Source organism: Manis javanica, chromosome 7, assembly GCF_040802235.1.
Source record: "Manis javanica isolate MJ-LG chromosome 7, MJ_LKY, whole genome shotgun sequence".
Classification (NCBI taxonomy): Eukaryota; Metazoa; Chordata; class Mammalia; order Pholidota; family Manidae; genus Manis; species Manis javanica.
Window position 1 is genome coordinate 18,903,737 of NC_133162.1, and position 24,598 is coordinate 18,928,334.

The following is a 24,598-nucleotide window of genomic DNA, read 5'->3' on the forward strand; positions in this document are numbered from 1 at the left end:
TGCATTTTCAAAGCTAACAGGGCATAAGAAAAAGTGATTACTTTCTGTAGTATAAAATAATTGCTATTCAAGATTATCAGTGAGTGATGTCCGGAGGAAAGAAAAAACTCAAGGTGAAGAGACACAGGGACATAATTTGCGGAGGGGAATGTCTGGTATACAGTGGTGGTCTCAATTTAGGCAGCAAGTTTACTAAAGCCTTTGACGCCAGTCTGTCTGGACCTCCCACCAAAAGCACTCAGCCTGTTTAGGAATCAGTGGTTAATATTAAAAGATCCCAACCCCAAGTGGTTTAACAACATCTGTTTTGCATTAAACTAGAAACTAATTCTCAGTGCTATTTATTAATCAGAGTTGCCTTAAACAGGGAGGAAAAAGCATAAACAATATAGGCAGTGAACTAGAAAATTCATCCATCCAGGCCTGTGGTAGTCTTAGTCTACAGATGGTTCTACAGACTTCTAGGATTCATCATAAAGATCTCTGACTATTAAGTAACCCAAATCAGTCAGTCATTAGAGTGGACTCTGAGTGATTTGCCCTCAGTTCTACCTAATTTTCTTGTATTAAATATAGCTTGAAATGAGGACCTGAGGCTTAAAGTCTCTGGATGATAGTGAGGTATCTAAAGTAAAGATTATAGTAAAGGCATTTCAATACTGGTATTTAACTTTACTTCAAAAGCCAGGCATGATTTTAAAAAAAACAACCCTAAATACATGTATGACCCAGCTACTGATAGATATCTGAATTGCTGAATACTGCATATGCAATCACCATTAATATAGTAAAAACAGTACACATTTCAAAAAGTAAAAGGCAGTTGAAAAATTGTTTTCTCCCACAACAGCCAAAATGAACTCAAGATTCTTCAGTTCTCTTAAAACAAACTCAAACCCTGATGTTTCATATTTGGCACTGACTTTAAGGGTTCACACTGATTACAACTGCTTTAGGAAAACTGGATTCTTGCTGAGCCCAAGACAGAGTAAGTTACTTCAAAGAGTATATTTTCAAAAGGGCTTGTTGCTTCAAAAAGCTTTAGAGATGTTTTTAAAATGCAGGCAGCTGTCCAAACAAGCTGTCCAAATAATCCTATGAATTCATAACTAATTGTTTCATATCCATAAAGTTTCACAGGCTATTTAATGTTTCCCAGTATCACAAAACACTACCCAACCTACAGTTGGGATATAAAATCAACACACCCTACCCAATAGCATACTGTTTTCAGTCAAAACAAAATAAAATGAGAGATTGCTCTAGCCAAATGGACTAGAGATGTTTACTAAGAGGGCCACCAGATAAGAATAAGAATGATACACAGTAAGGTACTGGCACACTGGGAGTACTAAAAAACAGAACCCTAATGGTGGAGATACACCCTCTCCAATTTGGAGGTGGGCTGGGTACAAGGAGGAGATAACAGCAGCTGAAGCCTGAAGACCTGACAAAGTCACACAGCTAGTAAGCAGTAGAAGAAAGACTAGAATCCAGGTCTGCCGTCTCATTTAGGATTATTTCAGCTGTACCTCACTGTCACTTATAAATGTAGCATGTTCTTGAGGTTCTTGCTGTTGCCTCAGGTAAAATGTTGTTCTTCAAAACTGAGAACCACATAAAAATACACTTTTACATGGCAAAAAAACAAACCCAAGGACTCTTAGGGTTGTGTTAGAAGAGATCAAAAACCAATCTGAAAGGCTCCTATGGAATATGGGAAATTTGAGTATTAAAAAGAATTAAAAGGAATAATACAATGGATTAGAACACATACAATAAATACACTAAGACATGAGTTCATAACATAAACAGTAAAATAAAAAACCTTGTTATCTTCAGAGGTTGCTGAAGTACCAACTCATTCATAAAATTGATAAAACAAAAACAAAAACACAAGAAGCATTTACCCCATCTCCCCTGTATGGACTTTATTTCAGGATAACCAAAAAGTTGTGTAAATGTTCTTTATAGAAAAAGTTAAAATGCAAAAAAGAATGACAGAATTAGAAAACAACTATTTTGTAACACCTAATGAAATAATGGTTGGGCAAAAATCACCAGTGATTCTGCTGAAACTACTAAGGGAAAGGTTGATACATTTACACATCAGGAAGATGTCACCTGAACCCAGTTACCAATTTTATCACGAGTCAAGACAACTAGACATAATACTGATGCAAGAGGAAGCACAGAGCACCACTTACGAAGTATTCTTGCCTCAAAAAAAGAACATGAATTTAATGAAGCCACTAGATCTACCAACCAGTTTATAGGAAATATGAGGGACAGAAGAACATGTTAAATGACACCATGAAGAGTCAATCAGTCAAGTCTAGAACATGGGAAATTCTATAACAATTCCCAGTTTCTATAACAAATAAGTGGTATTGAAAAAAGTGGGGAAGGACAAACTATTACAGATTAAAAGTATCTTAAGAGGCAAAAAACAAATGCAATGTGGACTTCGTATTCTAATTCAAACATACCAATGGTAAAATGTCATTTTTGTGAAACTTTATCAGATACTGGGTATTAAAAGACATTTTAAAAAATTATCTGATCTTACTACTTTTGTAGAATATAAGAATTATGTATTATGATTATATTTTTAGAAGTTGTATTTACTAAAGATACATACTGAAGTATTTAGGGAAAATATGAGAATGTTATCTGGGATCTGATTTAAAACATTTCAGAAAAAGTGATGAGGGTGAGGGTGGTAGAGTGCAGATGAAACAAGAATGCCAAAATATTGACAGCTGTTCAAACTGGATGATGGGTCCATGAGAGTTTATTATTCTACTTTTATGTATGTTTGAAATTTTCCATAATAAATAGTCAAGACAAGAAAATTTTACCAAAATTTATTTGGTTTGTTTTAGAATTCTCAATATTGCATGAGCTCTATTTTCCAAAATATAAAGCTTAAAATCACCAGATGTCACCTCTGGGATCTTTTATTATGGTGTAAGGCCTGATGTAGTACAAGCTATAAATGAAGAATTCAGTTAAGGTTCAAACAAATTCTTTTTTGGTTGATTTTTGAATTCTGCCAAAGACAAATGCTCTGGACAGATAAAAAGAGAAATGAAGAGTGTGGTACCTTTAAAATATAAATATAAAAATGAACATCACCAGTAATAAAATGTATCAACATCACATATCTTCCTGATGAACTGAGAAGAGTACAACATCCCTTCTGTGATATTTCTTTTCCAAAATGTATAACCTCACTCTGATAATGACAAAACAGCAGACAAACCTAAATTGAGGGACACTGTATAAAATAACCAGTCTATTCTTCAAAAGTGTTATGGTCATGAAAGAAAGGCCAAGCACTATTTAATGCAATGTGAAATCCTGCACTGAGTCCTGAATCACACACAGGATATTAGTGGAAAAACTGGTGAAATTTGAATAAGGTGTATAGGTTAATTACTAGTACTACATGTATGTTAATTTCCTGGTTTCAGTAACTATATTATGGTTATATAAGATGTTACTATTAGGGGAACCTGGATAAAGGGCATATAAGAACTTTCCAACTTTCTACACAAGAACTTAGAATTTTTCTGTAGGCCTAAAATTGTCCCAGGGCAGAGAGTTTAAAAATATATATATATGTACATATATATATGTGTATATAATTAAGAAAAAAAAAGTTCTACGGTTCATGAAGGCATTGCTAGATAATGCTGTGATTGCATAAAATCTAGAATGTTAGTGTTGGCCAAAAAGAGAAAGTAAATAGAGTGCCTCCCCACCTGCCCTCCCTAAATCCAGATACAAGGCTGGTTAGTATTTCACTAGGGAACAAGCACACTGCCTACCTCGCTCTGAATCAGAACGATCTGAAGAAATTGTTGATCCAATGCTGTCCATTCGTATTCGTTCCATCTCCTGAGGACCCTGCAGCTGTTCCAGTCGCCGCTTTAAAAATCTCTGTTCTCGTTCCAAGTTCTCTAGCTGGTGCTGGCTCTTCTTTTCAGCTTCTTCAAGTTTCTAGAATGTTAAGATGATATTTAAGTTTGTGTATAGTCCGGTACAAACAGTAAAACTCATTTCTACCTAACATCTCTGAAAATTTCTGTTTTGGCAGAGAAAAACACGAATGGATGTACAAGTATATATGAGTGTGTATATATAAAAACATACATAAATACGTATCTTTAAACATCAGAAAGTTATTTCTTCATTTCCTTTTACGTATGTAATAAGGCTACATTACTAGAACAGTATGGAATTTTTAAGTCTGCTAAATTATCTCCATGAAAGAGAAACTTGCTTTGCAGTGTAGTTTGATGGAAAAATACTGAGGGACACAGCCAAATAAAGTCATCTCCAGCAGAGGGCACAACTTCCTCCCTTCTGGGTATCAGCAGAGCAGCTGATTTTCCTAGTATTCCCAGCTCTTCAAATGGCCATGCTGTCAAAACAATTTAATCAGGCTGTGCTGCTTCCATCAGATTAACTGGTAAATTTTCAGAAAGGTTTCTCTTGAAGTCAATTATTAAGGAGGGCATGGTGAGCCAGCTGACATCATAAACAGGAATCACTGCTTATAATGAAACCAGGACTGAGGGAATCATGGGCTAAATGAAAGTAAAAAGTCTCACCTTGATGTGTGCTTTGGCTTTGTTAAGCAAACCAAGCGTCGTGTGCCTGGTGCAGTCTGGTCCTAGTGGAATCAAAACTTTCAAGCGTTCTAAACACAGGCGCAGATGAGCTCGTCTAAAAAAAATAAAATAAAATCAGCACAGCCTAAATATTCCACTAGAAGCATCCTACAACCTATTTTATGACAAATAATAACTCGCACACTAGTCTATAACCATGTTACACCCCTAATTCTTCAGTTCCAAAGTATTTGCAAGCCCAGGCATGCCTGCTGGGTTTCAGTCTCTGCCATTTGTTTTACTCTGCAGGCTCTAGTCACTTCAGATTATTATCCCCAGTAGTAATCTCTGTCAGAAAGGGCTTAATTTTTAACCTGCCCCATAAACTGTCTCAACTGTATTAATGTGGAAGTAGGAAAGCATACTAAATTTTCTTGAATTTTGAATGCTTAAGACCATAGGCCACAATAGGGGTTTTCAGACAGTGTAGCCAAGGTGGTATAAAATGCTCATGAATTTCCATTTCTTCCTTCCCACCTTTTACACACACACACATACACACACACCCCTCTCTACAACTGTAGCTGTCCTACAGTGTTACATGTCATTATGTATTAGGTTGAACCATACGAAATTTCTGGTGTTCAACCATTTCTCACTTACAAAAATCACAACTTCCTATGATCCAACACAACCAACAGAAAGAGCAAAATTCTGTGACCAGCTAGGATAGGGTAAGGCAAAACTACGGTCCTGCTGTGGTCAATTCTAGTCACTGAAAAAACAATCCATAAAAAGTCTCCAGCTTCCTAGTGTCTAAGTGTACCAGCTCATTTATTTTTTATTTTTTATTTCTCTCTTTCTCGCCTCTCTTTCTTACTATCCCACCTGCACTTTTCTACACATGGAAAATAGCCAGGTGAGAAAATTCTTTACTAAAAGTCATTGCACTCTTTAATCCTCTCATCCCATGGGCAACTTAGGGGAAATTTCTCCTATAAATGGTAGCAGAGAGCCTTTACGGACTTAGCTTCCATGTACCTTAAATGGAACTATGATCACCACGATAAGAATTCTGCATAATAATTCCATCCTAAAACACATTTTTCGTCCTGTGCTTCGTAAAGCATAACATAATTCAACAGTTAACATAGTATGTCTGAAAAGAAAGTCCACAAATGTGTTTACTCCTACTCCTCCTTAAAGAGCTGTAACTGAACACTGAGCAACGGTCTCAACTGTGCCAGGAGCAAAACACATCCTCCGTTTTCTCCTCAAAGGGCCAGAAGGGTTTTACTAGCTCTCCAACCAAAGTATGATTTCTCTGTCTCAATACGAAAGAAATAATGTCAAGTAAAACTCTCAAGTGCTAGCAATTTGAAAAGAGGTAAGAGAAGGTGAGAAGCAGCTGTTTATGTCACTAACAAGCAAGGATGACTACGGGCAGGAAGGTCTGAGCTTTCGCCAACGGACTGTTGATATTCCTCCAGTACCGCCACCCCAGCTATAGAGGTCCATTCCTATTTCTCCTCCAGTCTCTTTATTGAGTTCAGTAACTTGTATTTGCCTCCAGGCTGAAATTTGACATACCTGATGTGGATAATGGGATTTAAAAAATTTTCCCTAAATTAACGGTGCTATCAATGGATTCCCTTAATGAGATCTGACAATTTAAAGTCACTCTTCTCCCTTGCTTTGTTCCCCCTAATTACAGAACCTTTAGAAAAAAAATCATTTTCAACTGGAAAACCTCTTAAGTGAGGACTCTCATATAATCACAGAGTGCTCCTGCTGAACAGACAAAAAAACAAATCCACACTAAATAGTGCCTTTAAACTTTTTATTAGAATTATTATAGCATATGCCTAACAACTCTATTCACAGAATGTGACTGGAGGGCAGAGAGAGAGAGAGAGACTGGTGGTTTCCCTTGCTCATATTAGAAGCTCCCAGGGGGCCTCTGAATGCAGTCATCTTAAAAAGTTAACAGAGCAACTAACTAAAGTTAACAGTAACTGGTCGATTTTATTTAAATTACTTAACCCCAGAGGTTCAGAGTGTGTATGTATATATGTATGTGTGGTGTGTGTGTGTGTATATATGATATATCTTTTAGTTTAGTAAACTTCAGAATGACTCCTTTCTACAGTTGCCTATCAAGGAAAAAAAAACGTAAGTCTATTTTCTGTTTTGTGAGATCTAAGTCATATTAAAATCTAGGGAGAAACCAACTAACAATATATTAGACTGTCTATGTTTTTTTTTAATCAATTAAAATTTACTACAGGACTTCTGTATATTCAGCAATGTTAGACATTTGTTTGAGTAGGAAAAGAAAAAAATGTAAACTTTAAGATCTAGACTACAGAACGAAACATACTGTTTTATTTCATTTGGTTTATAATGAAATGATCCATACAGATATTAAGCGCAACAGAATCTGAATAAAAGAAGAGATTGTGCTTGGAGGAGGCAGACTTATAAGAGAAGTTGAAGCCTGACTTTGGACTTGAGGGCCGTTGAATTTGTCTATGAAAAAGCAAAGATGTTCAAGGTAATTAAAAGAAGAATAAAGGACTCAAGCTCATATATTGGGAACAAGTTTAAATCTAAAATTAAAAATAGTTCATCTTTTTCATTTAAGGTAAAACGACTTGCATTAGGGTTCTTTATGGAAACAGCAACCAAGTTCAGCAGTCTGGTGATGTGCAACAGCACTGCCCTGTCAGTGTCTGCCAGGCCAGGGAGTTAAGGTCAAAGTAATGCCAAAATGAACAGGAAGTGGTTTGCCCTCTAAAATATTTTTTGTTAGCCACTACTGAACATTCTTCAGTCAAGTAATTATAAATGTGCCCCAAGATACAGCTTGTACCAAGAAAACATACCCTGAGATAGCAATATCATGTCTCACGAAGTCCAGTGATGCCATTATCCATGTTTTGTGTAAATAGTCCTCTGAGATAGATTAACAGTATGAAGGATGAGTGGTGATGTCCTCTGCTCTCCTGTGGGGAAAGGTGCATCTGTGGGAGCCAAATGTCATTTCCTCTAGTTTTTGTACTTTTATCAGACATTTGTGGAGTGTGGAATAACAAAGGGCTAATGGCAGTTGAAGGACAGCAGCTGACAAAGGTGGAACCACAGTTTTCAAAGTCACCATCCAAATACCATACAGTTTTCCATGTGTGGTGAGTATATGCCACCTTTTAGGTAAAATGCACCCTTCCAAGAGCAATGGATATCCTGTGGCTATAAACTATAAAGTTAAATCAGAAAATCCACTCTCCTTGATAATGTAAAATTTTTTCTCTCAGCAAGTTATTGAAACAAACTGTATGGCAAAATTCTTCTTCCCTTACAAAAAAATTCCCTTCCCTGCTGGTAACCAGATTGCAAGCTTAACCACCAACGACCTAGAAAGGCGTATCTTCTTATACCATCTGGTCCCTTCTTTTCTTGCCTTGATTCTCATGTGACTGGTGTGGATCAGGAGCCTCCTGCACAGGGTTGCCAAATCATGGGCTATGAGAAAATCCTTATGCACTGAGAAAAAATGTTCAAGTATCTTAAGATGACATTTTTCAGAGTCTCCAAGTGTAGAACAAGGATTCATGAAAGGCATGGTTCTGCACCTATTGTCAAAGTAGGGCATGAAGGTTGGTGAAAGTTCAGGCTGCTGTTCTGAATATTCTGATGAACACTAGTCTAATAGACAACAGAAAAAACTGACATTGTTACATTTATGGATATGGACTTCATTATGTAGACTAAATGGAAAGTGAGAAAAAAATTTAGCCTCCTGGTTAGCATTTACTTGGATTTTCACAACCCATGGATAACTCAATAAAAACTCTAAACAAAAATCTTCCCTAATTTAGCATGTGTGACTATAAAGCAAACTTAGGATTCGATATCATAGTAAGAGGTCTCCCATGAGCAAACTGGCATCTCCTTGCTGAGAGGGAAGGGACAAGGAATGGGGATACCAAAGTACTTTTACTTTCAAAGACACTTTGAGGTCTGTTTTAAAATGAGATTTAAAAGTGAGTTTTACCCAGAGGAAGAGGCGATTCCCAATGACTAACCCTCTTAGAGGGAAGGTCCTATCAAACTTATCCACGCCTTCCAAGAGGGCAAGTCCCAAGTGGGAAAAGGAACAATTCGAGTCTGTTTGGCTTTTATTTTGGGAGATTGGGATCATTTTTCTCCGAAGGAACCAATGCTGCTTTTTATTTCCAAACCATGTAAGCTCTCCTGCCAAACTGAAATATCACAGAACAGGAGGGGAAGTGATTTTGCTATTAAAGGGCCCTCCCAGTAGCTGTGATATTTCATAGAAGGGCCCCTCCCAGTAGCTGTGACATTTGAAAGCACAGGTTATTTCAACTAACAAGCAGCACACAGTGTTCAGGGAGAAGAGGGAAGAATTCCCTTTCAGAAAAAAACTGCAAGTATCATTCAATGGTGTTTTTCAAGTCCTCTCTCAAAACTAATCCGTCCGCCCAACAATAAGAAATTTAATGCCTGCAAGGGCCTCACAAAACATCCACTGGCTGACGCCCTTAGAGGCACAGTCCTTCACTGGAACTTGCTCGTCTTTCATTCCTCCACTACAGGGTCTCAACCAAGATTTTGCCAAGTAACTAAATCAAAATGGAAAACAAGCCAAGTGATAGTGACAGTGCTGGTATTTTCCTCTCTGCTGAAGGTTACGCAATAGGCTGTGCTCCCTCCCTTGAGCCACATTCTTCAAAGCTGCAGTGGCTTGTGGCCAGGTCTCTCAGTTCCCTACACACTTCTGCACAGGACAGTAGCTAGCTGCTTATCCTACACCTTTTACACTGCAAACGTTTAATGTGTTGAGAATCTTCCGAAAATCTCCAAAGTTACCAGAAAAAAAAAAAAAATCTGCCTGGTTCCTCTTATGAAAAATGACATTAAAATGAATCCAGATATCAAGCACATTCATTCTGCTCATGAATTTTATTTACAAAAACAAATTTCAAAAAGTAAACAGACTGTTAACTCCCAGGCAGTAACTTGGTAAATGGTTACTTCCCTAGTGTCAGACCTGACTGTGGTGTCATGGGGCTTGATGACAACAAATAAAATGCTGCTTTCATGAATATTCCTCTTACTTTAATTGGTATCTTATAATATATCCAAATAGAAATATCAACAAGTACTATAATGAAGTTGCAAATTACATATATTATATGCTATATAATACTATAATAATAAAAATTATTCTAATGGCACATTGTCCACCTCAGCACTAAAGGACCCATCTGTATACAAATAAGAAATAAAATCAGTAAGGGTGAGATACATATTACTTACTCTTGGAAAATTTTTTAAAAATCACTTTCTCCCAATAAAATCTACATAGTTCTTAGGGTAGGGGGCCAGAAAGTATTTAAAGATAGAAGGTTAAATAATGTATGCCTTTTAGAAGTGATAATTTCCTCAAAGATTTGGAAGAAAAACACTATTTTATATGAAAACAAGACAGATAATACGAAGTATACTTTTTAAGATAAAACAAGATTTCAAATAAATCTCTTTATTATTTCACATTACATCCCAGGACCTCCAGGAATCTATGTTCAAACTACTAGAGCAGATGACTAACAGAGCTTTGGACTTCAGAACATCATTTTTGAATCATGGTGGGATTATATCTTTCAAAAGTTTTGAGAGGAAAAAAGAGCAGGGCGGGAGGGGAGATGTATGAGTACTCCATAAATGAATGACAAAAAAAGAGTGATATATTCTTTTTAAATTATACAGATTCCATGTAGGCTGACATTTTAGTCTTTACATCTCAGATATGAAAAGGATGAGGTGTCACTCGGTCAATAACAATGATCAGCAGTAAACAATGAGCTGCACTCTATTACACACTGAACTTGATACTGTAAAAAATGTTTAATGATGTCAGTGGTAACCTTTATCTCTTTGAAGATGCTATAATTTGTCCTTCTGCCTACCTCTTGCCCTACTGCCCATTCCCCACACCTCTGCAAGCCTCTTCCACAAACCAAATGTGCCTTTATATTTACCAGTTTCTCTATCCAGAATGCCCTTCTCTTCACTGTCCACCTAGTGGGTATCTAATTCATTTGTCAGTCCACAGCCAAACCAGTGTCTCCTCCACGAGGCCTTCCTTGCCATACACCTTCTCAGATAGTTAATAACTTGACTTTCGTACTAATTACACTATATTTTAATTACCTTCTAGATAAGACTGAATCCATAATTTTAGTCATTTCAGTTCTTCCAACACCAAACAGAATGACTGGCACACAAGTGGGGAGGAGAGATGTAACATAATTTCTGGTGGATATTTCTGGGACTCACTAACTCACCAAAGTTGTAGTAACAATGCTGGGGCCTCCGAACAGTATAATCAGGTGCCTTGCCAAAATTCCTGAGAGATCTGCTTATGGCCACTAGAACTCCAGTTTGTGTGTGCAGCTGAGGTCACCACCAAAGATGACTACACATAGAGTAACTGACAATCTGCAGCTTAACTCTTGATCAGAGTCAACATCTCATTTAACAGTGAAGCATTGCAGCCATTACAACAGAGTTATCAAGTATTTACATGTAGAGTTGAAGAACTAGAAAAATGTCATATGGAATTCACAGATAATTTTTTAATCCAATTTTTTGATCACCAATTTCAACTTTCTGATCTTTTTAATGGGCCTCCTATCAGGTAGAAAATTTAACCAATTTAATTTTGACCTCTGTCCCAGCTGTTGTTCAGGAAACAGTGATAATTACAGTATAATGGCAGGAAGGCAATTACTGAGGAGAATATAGAAAAGAAATAGCTAAGAAAATCCAGGTATGAGAGGAAAAAGTCTAAAAAGAAATAATCCACAATGCAAGACAGAAAAAAAAGCTACATGAACAGTTTTTATCTCTTCTGATAATATGAGAAACTAGTGTCTGCATCATTTTACAATATTTTAGAACTGCTGATCAGTTGAAACCTATAGCAGAGAACACAGTTTTTTCTTTTATTGACCTGCATTTACCTCTAAGGAAGACTTGATTTTTGACGGCCTCATTTGAAGAAAAACAAAATTTAAATATCTGGTTCCAGAGGCATATGTTCCTTAGTGAAACTCCCACAAGGAACCCAATCTCTCAAGTTATTTAAGAGAAATTGCTCACTTGATGTCCGTTCTATAATAAATTCAACTTCCGTACATAGATCTACCTCATCCTGTCTCTTATCCGTTTGTGAGGATTTGGTTAGAGAAAAAAAAAAAACTTGATCATTCATTCACCATATTTCTTCTTTGGTCACACAAAAACTTTCTGTGTTCCAAGTTTCAAAGTCTGGGAAATAGGGCTACATCACTGGAGAAAACAGTGGCAATTTGTTCTAAATACAAAATAGCTTATTTTCCTTTGGCGACTCTCCAGGGGTTTGGGTGGAGGGAAAGGATACCCCTTTCTGGAGAGATCAAGCTCTGAGCCTTGCCTACTGTCAAAACTTAGCTGTGGCTGGGAAAGAAATTCTTAAAAATTATTTATTTCACATCAATTTGGAAACTGATTAAAGATTTCTGCATTATTAATACTTCTTCTATTCTTTAGCCCTTTTGTTGGTGTTCTGGCAGTCCCCATTGACTGATTTAATGGTACCAAGGGGAAGAAGTGTTGCTGTCCAAAAAAAAAGCATTCTCTCACAGGGACTGGGAAGGAAATCTGCAATCACAACAGTAGCTACTTGTTGATTTTCTATCTGAAACACAGTGATGTCAATAGCATTGGACCTTGCCAGCCACCATGGGGTAAAGTACATTTTGCAACCAAAACAAACTTCTTACGTGCTGGCAAGTCAGATTTGCGACACAGTGATAACAGTCTGTAAGACGCTGCCCTAGTTTTGTACACAAAATGCACACAACAAGTATTTGCTCTTCTGTAAAAGTTTTAAGTCTCTCACAGTCCTACTTCCACCGACAACCCAGTGCACAATTGTTCTATTTCACCAAATTATAGTCCAGGATGGCAGAAGGAAATGAAGAAACACTGTTACTCATCTTTAATAAAATGATGACCCTACATAGCACAAACAGCACACTCAAAGGATGCTTTGTAATGTAAATGTTCACTTAAAAGAATAAAATGAAAATATAGCATCATGCCTTTGAAAATGGTCCCACTAATAAGATGTGATTAATAGTTCATTTTAAGGGGGTTTATTCACTTAGAAGGAAAGACACGTTTTATCAAATGGAACAGGTACACACTGGCCTAAGAATGAATGCATCCCTGGAAGATGAATATTCATAATTTGTCCTGAATATGAGCAACCTGAAATAGGGAACTAAATGATTAAAGTGGTAACCATGCTTACTACTGGCAGACGGCAAATGGTTTGACAGTGCTGGAGATCTGCCAGTTCAGTCAAACCAGCCAGGGATTATTTTTGAAGTTCCATTTTAGCACAATTTCCCCAATATCGAAATGCAAGGGGTTTTTGTTTGCTTGCTTTGTGTGTGTGTATGAGATAAAATTTGGGGCAGAAAAAAAAGTTAACAAAGCAACTGTTGGCCAATGTGTATAATTTAAAAAAATAATGATTTGAGATATTCACAGGGCATTTGGAACCTCTGAAAAAATAAGATTCAAAGAATTTTAAATGTTATATGGATGTGACATTGACAAATAATTAATGTTTTGATGATTCTTTTTTACTTCAAAGTTACTTAAGTCTTCTAATCTTATCTTTCATTATACTGTTTCACATTTTTTTTGTGACCACAAAGTGCCCAAGTGAAGAAGAGCTTTTGAGAGGTACTTCGGGAGGGAGCCTCACATAGCACTTGGCACCAATCCTGGGCATGCTTTCCTCTGATAAAGCAGAAACTCTTTCAGTGTTGTATTAGGGCACTGACAGATGGGCATTTTTAGGCAGGCAGAAAATGAACCTGCTCTAAGAATTACTTTGCTTTTAAACCTTTCTGAAAAGGAAAAGGTATTCAATGGATTAACTACAATTATGATGATAGTCTCTTCAAAGGCAAACTTTATCAATAAAAAACTGGGTTCAAATTGTGACTGGGTTGCAACACTACACTTTGACTTGTTCCTATTTATATTTGTCTAAATCTTAGTTTGACTCTCCTCTGGGTAAGCCCTCCAAAAATTAAATGAGAGAAGAATCATAGATCTAACATTTATTTTCTATGACTCCAGCCTCAACTCAGAAACATTATACTTTTCTGTCCAAGAAGGACACAAGTGCCATTACACTTTGATTCCAGGAGAACAGCCCTGAAAAAAATCTATATCATTCTATGGATTTGAGAAAAAGGAAAACCTGGCTGAGGGAACATGTTCCACTTGTCACCAATGTCAATCAAAATCCTGGCTGTTCATCCAGGCAGGTTGTATGGCTCTCTTGCCTAATTATATTCCAAAAAGTGCATGTTAATCCAACCAAAGAAGGTGGTAGAGTTAGGAGGATAATTTGCCCAACTTGGTTATAATCCCTTTCAGATATTAGAGCTATCTTTCAGGATCACCAAAGTCTCTAATCTCAGAGAAACAAAAGATATAGGAAGGGTTTTTTGAAATTATGAAAAATAACACTCAAAATTTATCAGTATTTTTACGTTTTCACAAATGCCTAGGGTGCCTAACTGGTTTTCTTGGTTTCACTGGAGATGGCTGGTAATTGTAGGTCTGCTTTGGTTATGTAGCTGTATTCCTATTATGTTAATGTGTGCACCCAATTTAATTAGTAGTTTAAAACCTATACATGCTTATGTTACACTACAAGAAGATATGTCAAAGAAATAATCAATCTTCCCATGTTTTCTTCCATCTGCTACTTCTACAGCTTTTATTCTTCCTTCCTAATTACAACCCTTAAGTAGAATTCGTGCCTCATACAGAAATTACCGAGTATCATAATTCTTCCAAGTGGTAAAGATACCTCAAGACAAATGCTGGGCATAGAAGCCACAGGGCATAAATCTGCAAAGAAGTAAAATGCTAACCTTTTCAAACAATATTGCTTCTCTCTCACTTACCAACTTTACATTTCCCTGTATGGCCCTGGAAGATGACTGGTTAGCCAGAGACAGGTAAGATTCCTCAAGGGAGGAACAACCTAAGACAGGCACAGTCGCAGGGGGGCCATCAGGTGAGAAATTGGGGATCAACAGAGGTGAGGCTTAGAACCTCACCCTCCCTGTTTTGAGAGAAATCTTCTGCATCCGTGGATGTTTTGCTGCCCTTGTCTAGCGTGGATTAATACTTAGTCTATAGGCACACACCTGATCATCTACATTTGCCCTCTTACAGCACTAAACTATGTTTTCTACCTTTATCTTGCATCTACCTACCACTTCAGCATTTTATTAAAAATAATAATAATAATAATAATAATAAGGGAGACATGTGGGATTCACATATAAATCAAGTATAAAAATCAAACAAATAATCATATTTGACCTGATTGTTTATATTTTATGATGTGTGATCAAAACCGAAAGTTTCTGTGATGACTGCCCTTGCACTGTTCACCATGTAAGAACTTATTCACTATGTAAGAACTTGTTCACGATGTAAGAACTTGTTCGTTATGCTTCAGAAGATTGGAGACTGTTGAGAATTAGGCTTGGGGTTGATTAATGATTGTGCATTGAGTCCCCTATACAGAATTTTATTGTTGTTAACAACCATATGATCAATAAATATGAGAGATGCCCTCTCAAAAAAAAAACAAAAAAACAACAAAAATTTATCAGTATTTTCTTCTAAGCACACCAATATTTCCTGAACAGTGCAAGCCAGCAATACGTTTCTTCCTTCAAATTCCAACTTTCAAGAGAGTTTTAGGAACCCAATGTCACCAAAATACTCTTTAGGAAAATCCTCCTACATTACAAAAATAGCAGCCTTGTTAAGTCATTCAGCTCTATCTAAATTGTGTTATGTTTACAAATGTTTCAACTGCAAAGATGGAATTTCCAATTGAAAAAGAGCCTTATTTAGAGAAGAGTGGATTTTTTTTTTTTACAGCTATGCCAAATACAAGCTGTTCTGTAAAGGAATAATTGTGAATCAGGCTGGAATAAAATGAATCAAGATAGAAAAAACATACAGACATTACAACCCTAGAGAAAAATGCTGTAACTGGCCACCCCAAAGAGCCAAAAGCCAAAGAGAACATTTTAGTCAGTGAAACCAACAGATGGTCCCGGGAAACTACAATGGTGTCCTCCAAGACAATACATATGTTACAGAAACATACCCCAACATCCTCTTATTAAAGCCCAATAACTGTTTTATTAAAGAACTGATCAAAATTGGTGTGATTTTATTTTCATTTTTCATTAAGATAATAAGTCTCTATATAGTTAGGACTTCTGTGGTATAAAGCAAGACTGGGAATGCACATTCTTTCCAAAGCAAAAATTCCTCCTTTAAGCTGCAAGGAATATCCTAATTCTAGTCATGATTTTGGTGAAAAAAAATCTTCATGTACTCCTCCTTAATTTCCAGATTTCTCTCTTATTCTAATTTAGCTATTGCATTTCTAGATTAGGAAGACCATATTTTTTTCATTTAACTTTAGATTATTTTAAAAGTTCGACACTGCTCTAATTACTTCAGGGTAAAAGTATTAGAAAATGAAGTATTGGAAAATCTTTGGAAATTTGAAATGGCATAAAATCCCCTATCTACTTCCTGTCATCAGGTTTTAGGCTCAACTTCTGAGACAGGTTGAGCTAAGGTTGATGTATTAGAGTAGGCGGAGAGTTTACACAGGCACAGTATTTTCCATTGAAGTATCCTGTTTGGGGTTTTTTATTAAAGCATCAATTGAGATGCACTCAGATGAAATATAAGTTACAGGGGGGAAATATAAGATCACAAAAGTTACTGGCTCTGCATCATATAGGGCTTACTAGAATAAACTGAACACCTTCAATAGTACTCCAAAACAAAATGACATCTAAGATTCTGGAGAGCTAAGAAGTGGGTTTTCAATTATCCTTTATTTACCTGAAGTTATAGCAGATTTAACTGTCCCAGTTGAAGCTTCTGCCTATTTTCACAAGACACTTAGGCATTCACCAACATTGCCACTAGCAAAAAGGGGGAACTGTAGTAGACACATTTTTGCAGTAAAAACAGCCATTAAAAATGACAGTGTATTTTAGCTGTCACTGGAGACATACCCAGAAAGTATGGAGTCAGAGAATACAAAGGTTTTATCACATTCTCTCAATGTAGTCACAGACCCCTATCTATCTCACCCATGAATAGCTGAAAATTCACTTTCAGCCCAAAGTAAACAACAAACCATAATGATTAAAAGAGCAAAAAAAGCTTCAGAATCAGCATTTCTCCGGAAAGCCCATTCAATCATACTGAAAATGTGATAGAACTGATTTTGGCAAACTCCTAGAGAGAAACATCTGAGTCACAGGAATAATTAAGCTGTTCATACTGCTTCAGCCCATGGATAAGCCCCTGCTGTGAGTTTACCTCAACTCCCATCTGCAACACACACAACTTAGCACTTAACTATATACTGCTTATAGAGGCTTTACAATAACATCTTTTGTTTTCTACCTAACTTAGTCAGACTATAAATCCTCCAAAGCAGAGCTCAGGACTTCTTTTATCCTAGCCCTAGAACCTAGGACACAACCAATGCTTAATAAGTACTTGTCAGTTGATTTGTAATTATCTTTAGGAATCCTTTGTAGTGCCAGGAACTAAGCCACCTCAAATGAAGTGCCATTTCACCAAAGATTTTAAATCAGAAAACACGATCTTGGGGTTAATGATGTATAAGACTGTTTAAAAGACATTAGCATAAATATCTATTACCCACTACTTACGTCATCCTAGATTGATATTCAAAGGAAGCTCAAAACAATTCCCGTTTTCAAGTTCAAGGAAGTTTGAAACAAATCTTAAACCTAAATCTTCAATATATTTCTTAGTTGTCTCAAATAAAAGTACAAAGGATGGGAGAGGGGAGTTAGAAGACAGGTCAAGTCCTTTAGTGGAAAAAGTAAAACTGCTGCTAAAAGATGAATAATTCTTAACTATTGCTAGTTCCACTACCTGTTGGACCTGTGCTAGCAACCAGTTCCTCTGCACTAAAGTACTCAAAACTCTTATTAGAAATGTTGAGAAACCTCTAATTTACCTTCACTTGCCAAGAAAGGTAGGACTATTTTCCAAACTGAAATTGCCAACTTCAAACATGTTTGAACTCTAGCTTTGCCATGTCTAAACTAAGAAATCCTAGACAGAAATAGAATACAGTTCTTGATATCATTTCCAAAAAAGCTTCTCTATAGAGGACCACCATCTGAAAAAATCTATTTTTAAATTAAAGCACTGACTAGAAAATGCCCTCAAGCTATTGCTTAAAAATCCATCTTTTCTATTCTGCTCATGTTTTATTAAACTAAGCATAGTTGACTACAATTTTAAAATAAAAGGAATGTTTAATAGCAAATTCTAAGGCCAATTAAAAAATTTTTAAATGACAGATAAATGCCTATCAACTTTATCACAAGTAAATTAATCTACATATCTTTACCTGTATGAAAATAAAAAATCTGCCATCTCAAGAATAGTGAAAAACTAACCACTAATATCTTTCCTTCCAAGTACAGACCAAAATGTTACGATTAAAAGTGCTAATAAAATGCTCAACAGAGCAAGAACAAGTTTCACCATACCTTATTTGACATTCACCAGTTACAGATCACTTCCTATTTAATAAACACTTGTTCTATTGTAATTACTTCACAACTTTCAAATAACTCAAATTTATAACTGCTTTTTTAAGACATATATATTCATACATATAAATTCATATTTTAAAATTCTAACATAATAAAAATGTCTCTAGATGAAAACCTATGAACACCAATTGGCCATTTCAATAACAATCTCTTTGGCTAGAAGCATTTATGGAAATTCTCAGCATTCTATGATGTTTTCTTAAAACTATTAACTCTAAACTGAGAGATACTAGCCTTCTAAAAAAGAGTAAGTCTCCCCAAGGTTCTGCCCAAGAACAATGTTCTGGCTGATCATGGAAACTTTCAGGGAAGAATCTGTTTTAAAAATTCTACAGGCTTTTAATGACATCAAATTAAACAGCTATTGGAATAAATAGAATAAAATTACCAAAACATCAGAAGCAAAACAGGATTAACAAAACTGCAAATTATAGGGAAGAGTCTATCTCAAAAAAGTTAAAATTTAATAAGATGCTAATATCAAGTTAGAGAGCTATGTAGAAGAACAGGGTAACAACACAATAAGGACAAGACACTTGTATAAATTCCAAACATTTTGAGGAAATATTTTGACAACAAAAAAAGATCTGTCACAGTTTCTATGCTATTTATAGCAAAATTTTACATCACAACTGAGTTTCTGGTCTGCTGTACCAATTCAAATGCAGAGAAAGAAACAGACTTTCATCTGTAAAGTTATTAAACTCCAGAGGCATTTTCCCATGGTACAACAGCTTTAGCAGAGGTCCCATTATGAAGCACAATCACCACATATTTCCTAAGTGGGTCATATTACCTAGAATATCCTATGGGGACAAACTGTTCTCTCTGAAGCAGGAGTGGAGAACAAAACTATTTTCCTTGGAAAGGGAAGATATTTGCAGAGTAGCAAGTATCTCACTATGTGCCTTCCTAAAATATTTTCAATCTTGAAGTGGCAGGTTTTATAAACAAAACAAGACCAAAAAAACACAGCTATTTATTTGACTTGGCATTTAACTTTTTTTCCTTAATCTAACACAAGGTGCATAGCCTGCTACAAAATTCAAACAAATAAAAATGTTTATTACTAATTCACTGAGCACCTGTCATGTGCAAGACACTGTGTCAGATACATGGATGAGCAAGTTACAGTCCCTCTCCTCATGGAATATATATGATCTAGAAAGAGAAGACATTACCATATAAGGTAGTGTGGGCTAAAATTCATATAAGTGTCAAAAACAGTGAACAAATAAGGATTTAGAGGAGATATCACTTGAACAATCAGGAAAGACTTAATGAAAAACATATATTGTAGCTGTACCTCGAAGGCAGTATGAAAAAGTTTTGGTTTGGGAATCAGAAAATCTAGGTACTCATTTCTCACTTCTTCACTAATTGGCTTGATGGGGATACAACTGGGAGGGACTTAGGCTTCCTTATCCATAAAATAAGGATACTAAACTAGATGATTTTCTAAGGTCCCTTCCAGAAATGTATAGATTTACAGATTTAAATGTATAGATTTACTATCTTTCTAAAAATCTTTTTTAAGTTCACAATACACTCTTACTACAAAAATTCTAACAATAAAATTAACATGATAGTTTCTCCTGGACTCTCACTTCCTTCCCCAGAGGTAACAAATATATCCATTTGACATGTATCCTTCCAGAATTTTTCCAATGTATTTAAATATATGATTGTGTTATTTTTTAACATAAAGGAGATCATACTGGAAATAATATTTTGCAATCTGATTTTTTCACTTAATATGCCTTAGAAATCTCTCATAGAGGTCTATATCATTCTTTTTACCTGCTGCATGGTATGAATATACAATTGACCCTTGAACAAACAGGTTTGTACTGCATGGGTCTGCTTACATGTGGATTGTTTTCAAAAAACATACTGGAAAATCTTGGAGATTTGTGACAATTTGAAAAAACATTTTCTTTTCTCTAGCTTACATTATTGTAAGAATATAGTATACAACACATATAACATGCAAAATACGTATTAATTGGCTGTTCATGTTATTGGTAAGGCTACCAGCCTAGACTACTAATAGTTGAGTGTGGGGAGAGTTAAAATTTATATACAGATTTCTGACTGCATTAGGGAGAGGAGGGTGGTGGTGCCCTGTTCCCCAAAATTGTTCAAGGATCATTTATTTACTTAGCCATTGCCCTATTGATAGGAATTCAGGTTACTTCTAATCTGGGGTTATTATAAACACTTTTGTCATTCTTGTTCATATTTTATACATATTAGAAGTACAAAAAGGGAGTTGTGGGGGAGCCAAGGAATTTAAACCAAAAGTAAAAGGTAGAAAATAGAGAGGAAAATGAAGTTCAACCAGGTGTCCATGTTTTCAGAAAGGAGGAAATGGGAGTAACAATAATACACTGGAAATCAGAGTAGGAGTTGGGAGATATGGGTTCTGGCCTGTAGTTCAAAAACTAGATCTGACAGTAAAATGTGGGATTGGGTACTTGAAATCTCTCACTATTTTTCAGACTAGAAGAGATCTTAAAGATCATTCAATTCTACCATTCTAATTTTAGAGAAACTCAATTCTTATCCAAAAATGACATACAGTGTGATTTTGAGGACCCCCTAGAGCTTTGTGCTTTTGCCCCACACTCTGTGGAGGGATTTAAAAACAAAAACAAAAAGGTTTGAGAAGTCACTGTGATAAATGCTAGATGGAGAGATGATTAGAAGTGAGAATGGCCAATCCATAAAGAGGTTAAAGACAGCATAAATTTCTAGTGGACCCAGTCAACACCACTGTGATTTTTAGCAACTCGGAAGGTGAAAAAAACAAACAAACCTTGGAGATATCCCAAAATCAGGGATGGGCTTAGCAGACTATCAAAGAAATGAGGGCATCATTGAGAAGCTATACTGACTGTCTAAATAGTAAGAAAGAAAGACTCCAATATCCCGTCCTGCAGCTGCTTTCTGTTGAGATAGTTTATACACAAATGTTTCACATAAGCTAAGTCATCCTTCCTTGGAGTTTTGTGTAACAGCACTGTGTTTTTTCCTTCTGGTATCACACACCTTATCTAGTGATCACTGGGGCCTATTAAAATGACTGATTCGGCATGGCAATACAATACAGTTAGAACCACAAAGCCTGATTTCTGGAGCCTGAACAAATATAAACTTGTCAGAGAATACAAAAAAGTACCACCAGGACTTAGAGCATGCTAATATTTACAGATTACATTTCCTTAAAAGTCAATGGTAAGTATTTTTCCAAAAGGGACAAGGTCCTGAATATTCATTAGCATTTAAATCTCAGAATTCGTATCTATATCTCTGTGTGTGTGTGTGTGTGTATAGTATACAGCTCTGAGAAATAAGTTTATACTGTTTATACGCAGACACATATGCTTCTTAGGGAAAATTCTAGTTTCACAGAAATATTTACTATTTCTTATTATAACATAAGTTCTTATAAGCTTTTAATATTATAGCTGTAGCTCCATGTGTTATAATAAGCTTTAGATATTTTACAAAGTTCCAAAGTTTGAATGAGGTGAGGTTCTAAGTTCATTTTTCCAGCTGCTCTTTCATTGTGTGTGTTGGGGGGGTATTACATACATACATACATACTCATTTTTATCAAGGAAAATACTTTAGAGGCAGAATAATAATTAATTGTCTAATATGCTTATAATTACTAAACTTAAAAAATTCATAAAACTATAAAACTTTTCATATAGGTAGGAAATTCAGCAATCATCTAGGTGGTCTCCTTTTAGAGCCATGGACAGCAAGACTCCAAGTTCGATAATTTATATAACATCCACAGCCTACCAGCAGTAGAGATGAAAGGAAAAAGTGTCTTCCAACTTCTGGTATAATTCCCACACCAGTGCATCACAAATCCCCAAAGAAGTCATCTGTGTTGGCTTCCAGGTATCCTTTTTGACAATTTAGCTCCTAAAGCATGTTTTGTATTAAAACCTACCTTTTTCCAATGACTTCCCCAAAAATAATAACAAAACAAGGACATCACTACTTATAACTTCATTAAGTTTCAGCTTTTTCTTGATTTAGAAGATATGAGTATAAACAAATGTTCTGTGGTTGTCCCAGGAATGAATGAATTATTTTCCAAGCAAATTTGTCTTCAAGAACTAGTTAGCAAGTAACCATATTAGGAAATTCCATTTTCATTACCAAATCCTTCTACAGACCTGTGGTTTTTCACTATTAACACCTATGGAACTTTGGATTGGCATTATTCACTAGATTACATAAAGACAAACAAGTACAAAATAACTATCCTCCTCCCTGCCAATACTTAAAATATATGAAAAGAACTTGAATCTCTTCAGTTTTAAAAGATAAATAAATGCAAGATACTAAAGAAATCTTTCATGTAATAAGAAAGTTTCTTATTGATGTACTGTTGGCAAGCTTTAATTGCCAAAATCTGTACCAAAATAGAAATTTCTTTAAATGAAGAAGATGATAGTTAAAACTATTAGAATCGCAGCTATGATTATTAAGCCAAGTATTTATCAGAGCATTAACACTGCATTTATTACTACATGCAGCAAAAGAATTTTAACAAAATAGCATATTGTCTTAAAGTTGAGAAGAATTCTGCTGCTGTATAATTATTATGAGCATTAGCATAAAAGGTAGTCAGTTTTATAAATCAAATAAATACATTCCTCAAAGCTAAAAATGAAATAAAATTTTGTATATCGCATCTCCTAAAATGTATCAGGAAAATCTATTAATTATCGACTTTTTTCAAATTAAAAATTCATAGTTTTAGAGGAAGTGTTTTCTTAAACAAGTTACAGTCGCTCTGAGATACACTCTTCAATTACTTGCATAAAAAGCTACTACACCTTCACTATAATATTCACCATGTCAATTATTTAAAGTCTGACTTCATTATTTGTTCATTTCTAGATATAATTTTAGAATCTGAGTTTCAAGTTATATTTCTGGGTTATTTTTAAGACTGAATGATCTCATCTCTTCCCACGTATCAGTTGTAGAATTGATTTAAGCTGTAGGAATTAGATAGCTGAAGTTCTGAGAACACTTGGTTTCTAGAATGCAATCCTCATCTGAGTCAGCCTCTGTCACCTTGCAGCCTGGGTTAGGGAGTAGAAAGCTTAGCCTTAATGAGCTATTTCTGACAAGGTCAATTTTTCAGTATAGAAACTGTGAATCTAGATAATACTGCAATGACTTCATTGCACAGGCTGCATTTTAGGTATGTAATTTTATCCTGGCTATGCTTCCTCTATTAACCATAAATTGTATCTCCAAAACCCAACCATTATTTTATCTCTATCTCATATAACGTTCAATTCTAACTCTAACAGGTACCTGTCTCTGTACTGTCAGCTATTGTTAGTATACCTAGTTTTATGCATTCCTACTCCTATAAAAAGTTAAAATATTTACTTCATGCAAAATAAATGCATCAATTACATATCTGACAAATTATGATGTTACTCTGCACACTGTTGAACAATGTTAGTTTCTGTATTTATCTGGTTCTACAGCTTCATAAATAGTCAAACTCTATTAAATAAGTGTCCCCTACTTTCCAGTGCATAATGACTTTCTTAGTGTTCTATAGTTACCCTTCATAATTCAGGGTACTGTAACTGTACTGGATGGCAACTGTCTAAAAAAGAACAAAGAATAAAATTATCTTCTTTAAGGCATTTACATGGATTAAAAATAAGGGTGCCAGTTTTCCATCTTTAGACTAAAAAGGGAAGTAACCATCATTTTTATTTGCCTAATCAGAAAACTAAATCAATAGCTATTTCCTGGTGTCTGCACAATGTTGTTTCTCTTTCCTTTCAAAACCATACTTTTTAAATTCTGTTGTTCAAGGCCTAATATAATCAAGTTATATTTTATTATACCTTAAGTGAAATTGATACAATTACTACATTTTTTCAGTATATGGTCTTAGTTACATTAGATCATACCTTAGTTAATTAGAGGCTCTTAAAAACCTGTAAATATACCCTTTCTATGTGTTACAGAACTCGATCTTTCCTCTGGTAGTAGCACTGCCTGACATGCTGGAAACTTACCTGTGTTGATTACATGTCTTAGTAATTGTAAAGAGTCATTTGTGCAGTGCCATCAGATGATGATGACATCAGCACTTTAAAAATGCCAAATTGC

At 35.5% G+C, this 24,598-nt stretch overlaps 1 protein-coding gene across 2 annotated transcripts in view; it reads right to left on the reverse strand.

Moving 5' to 3' along the window:
• Positions 1 to 24,598, reverse strand: part of MXI1 (MAX interactor 1, dimerization protein) — a 79,367-nt gene that overhangs the window by 3,701 nt on the left and 51,068 nt on the right. For both annotated transcript variants that reach the window (XM_037001205.2, XM_017677559.3), the window contains exons 4-5: positions 4,620 to 4,734; positions 3,834 to 4,005 (exon numbers count right to left, since the gene is read on the reverse strand). In XM_037001205.2, the coding sequence (XP_036857100.2) occupies positions 3,834 to 4,005; positions 4,620 to 4,734 (287 nt within the window). The remainder of the gene's footprint in view (positions 1 to 3,833; positions 4,006 to 4,619; positions 4,735 to 24,598) is intronic.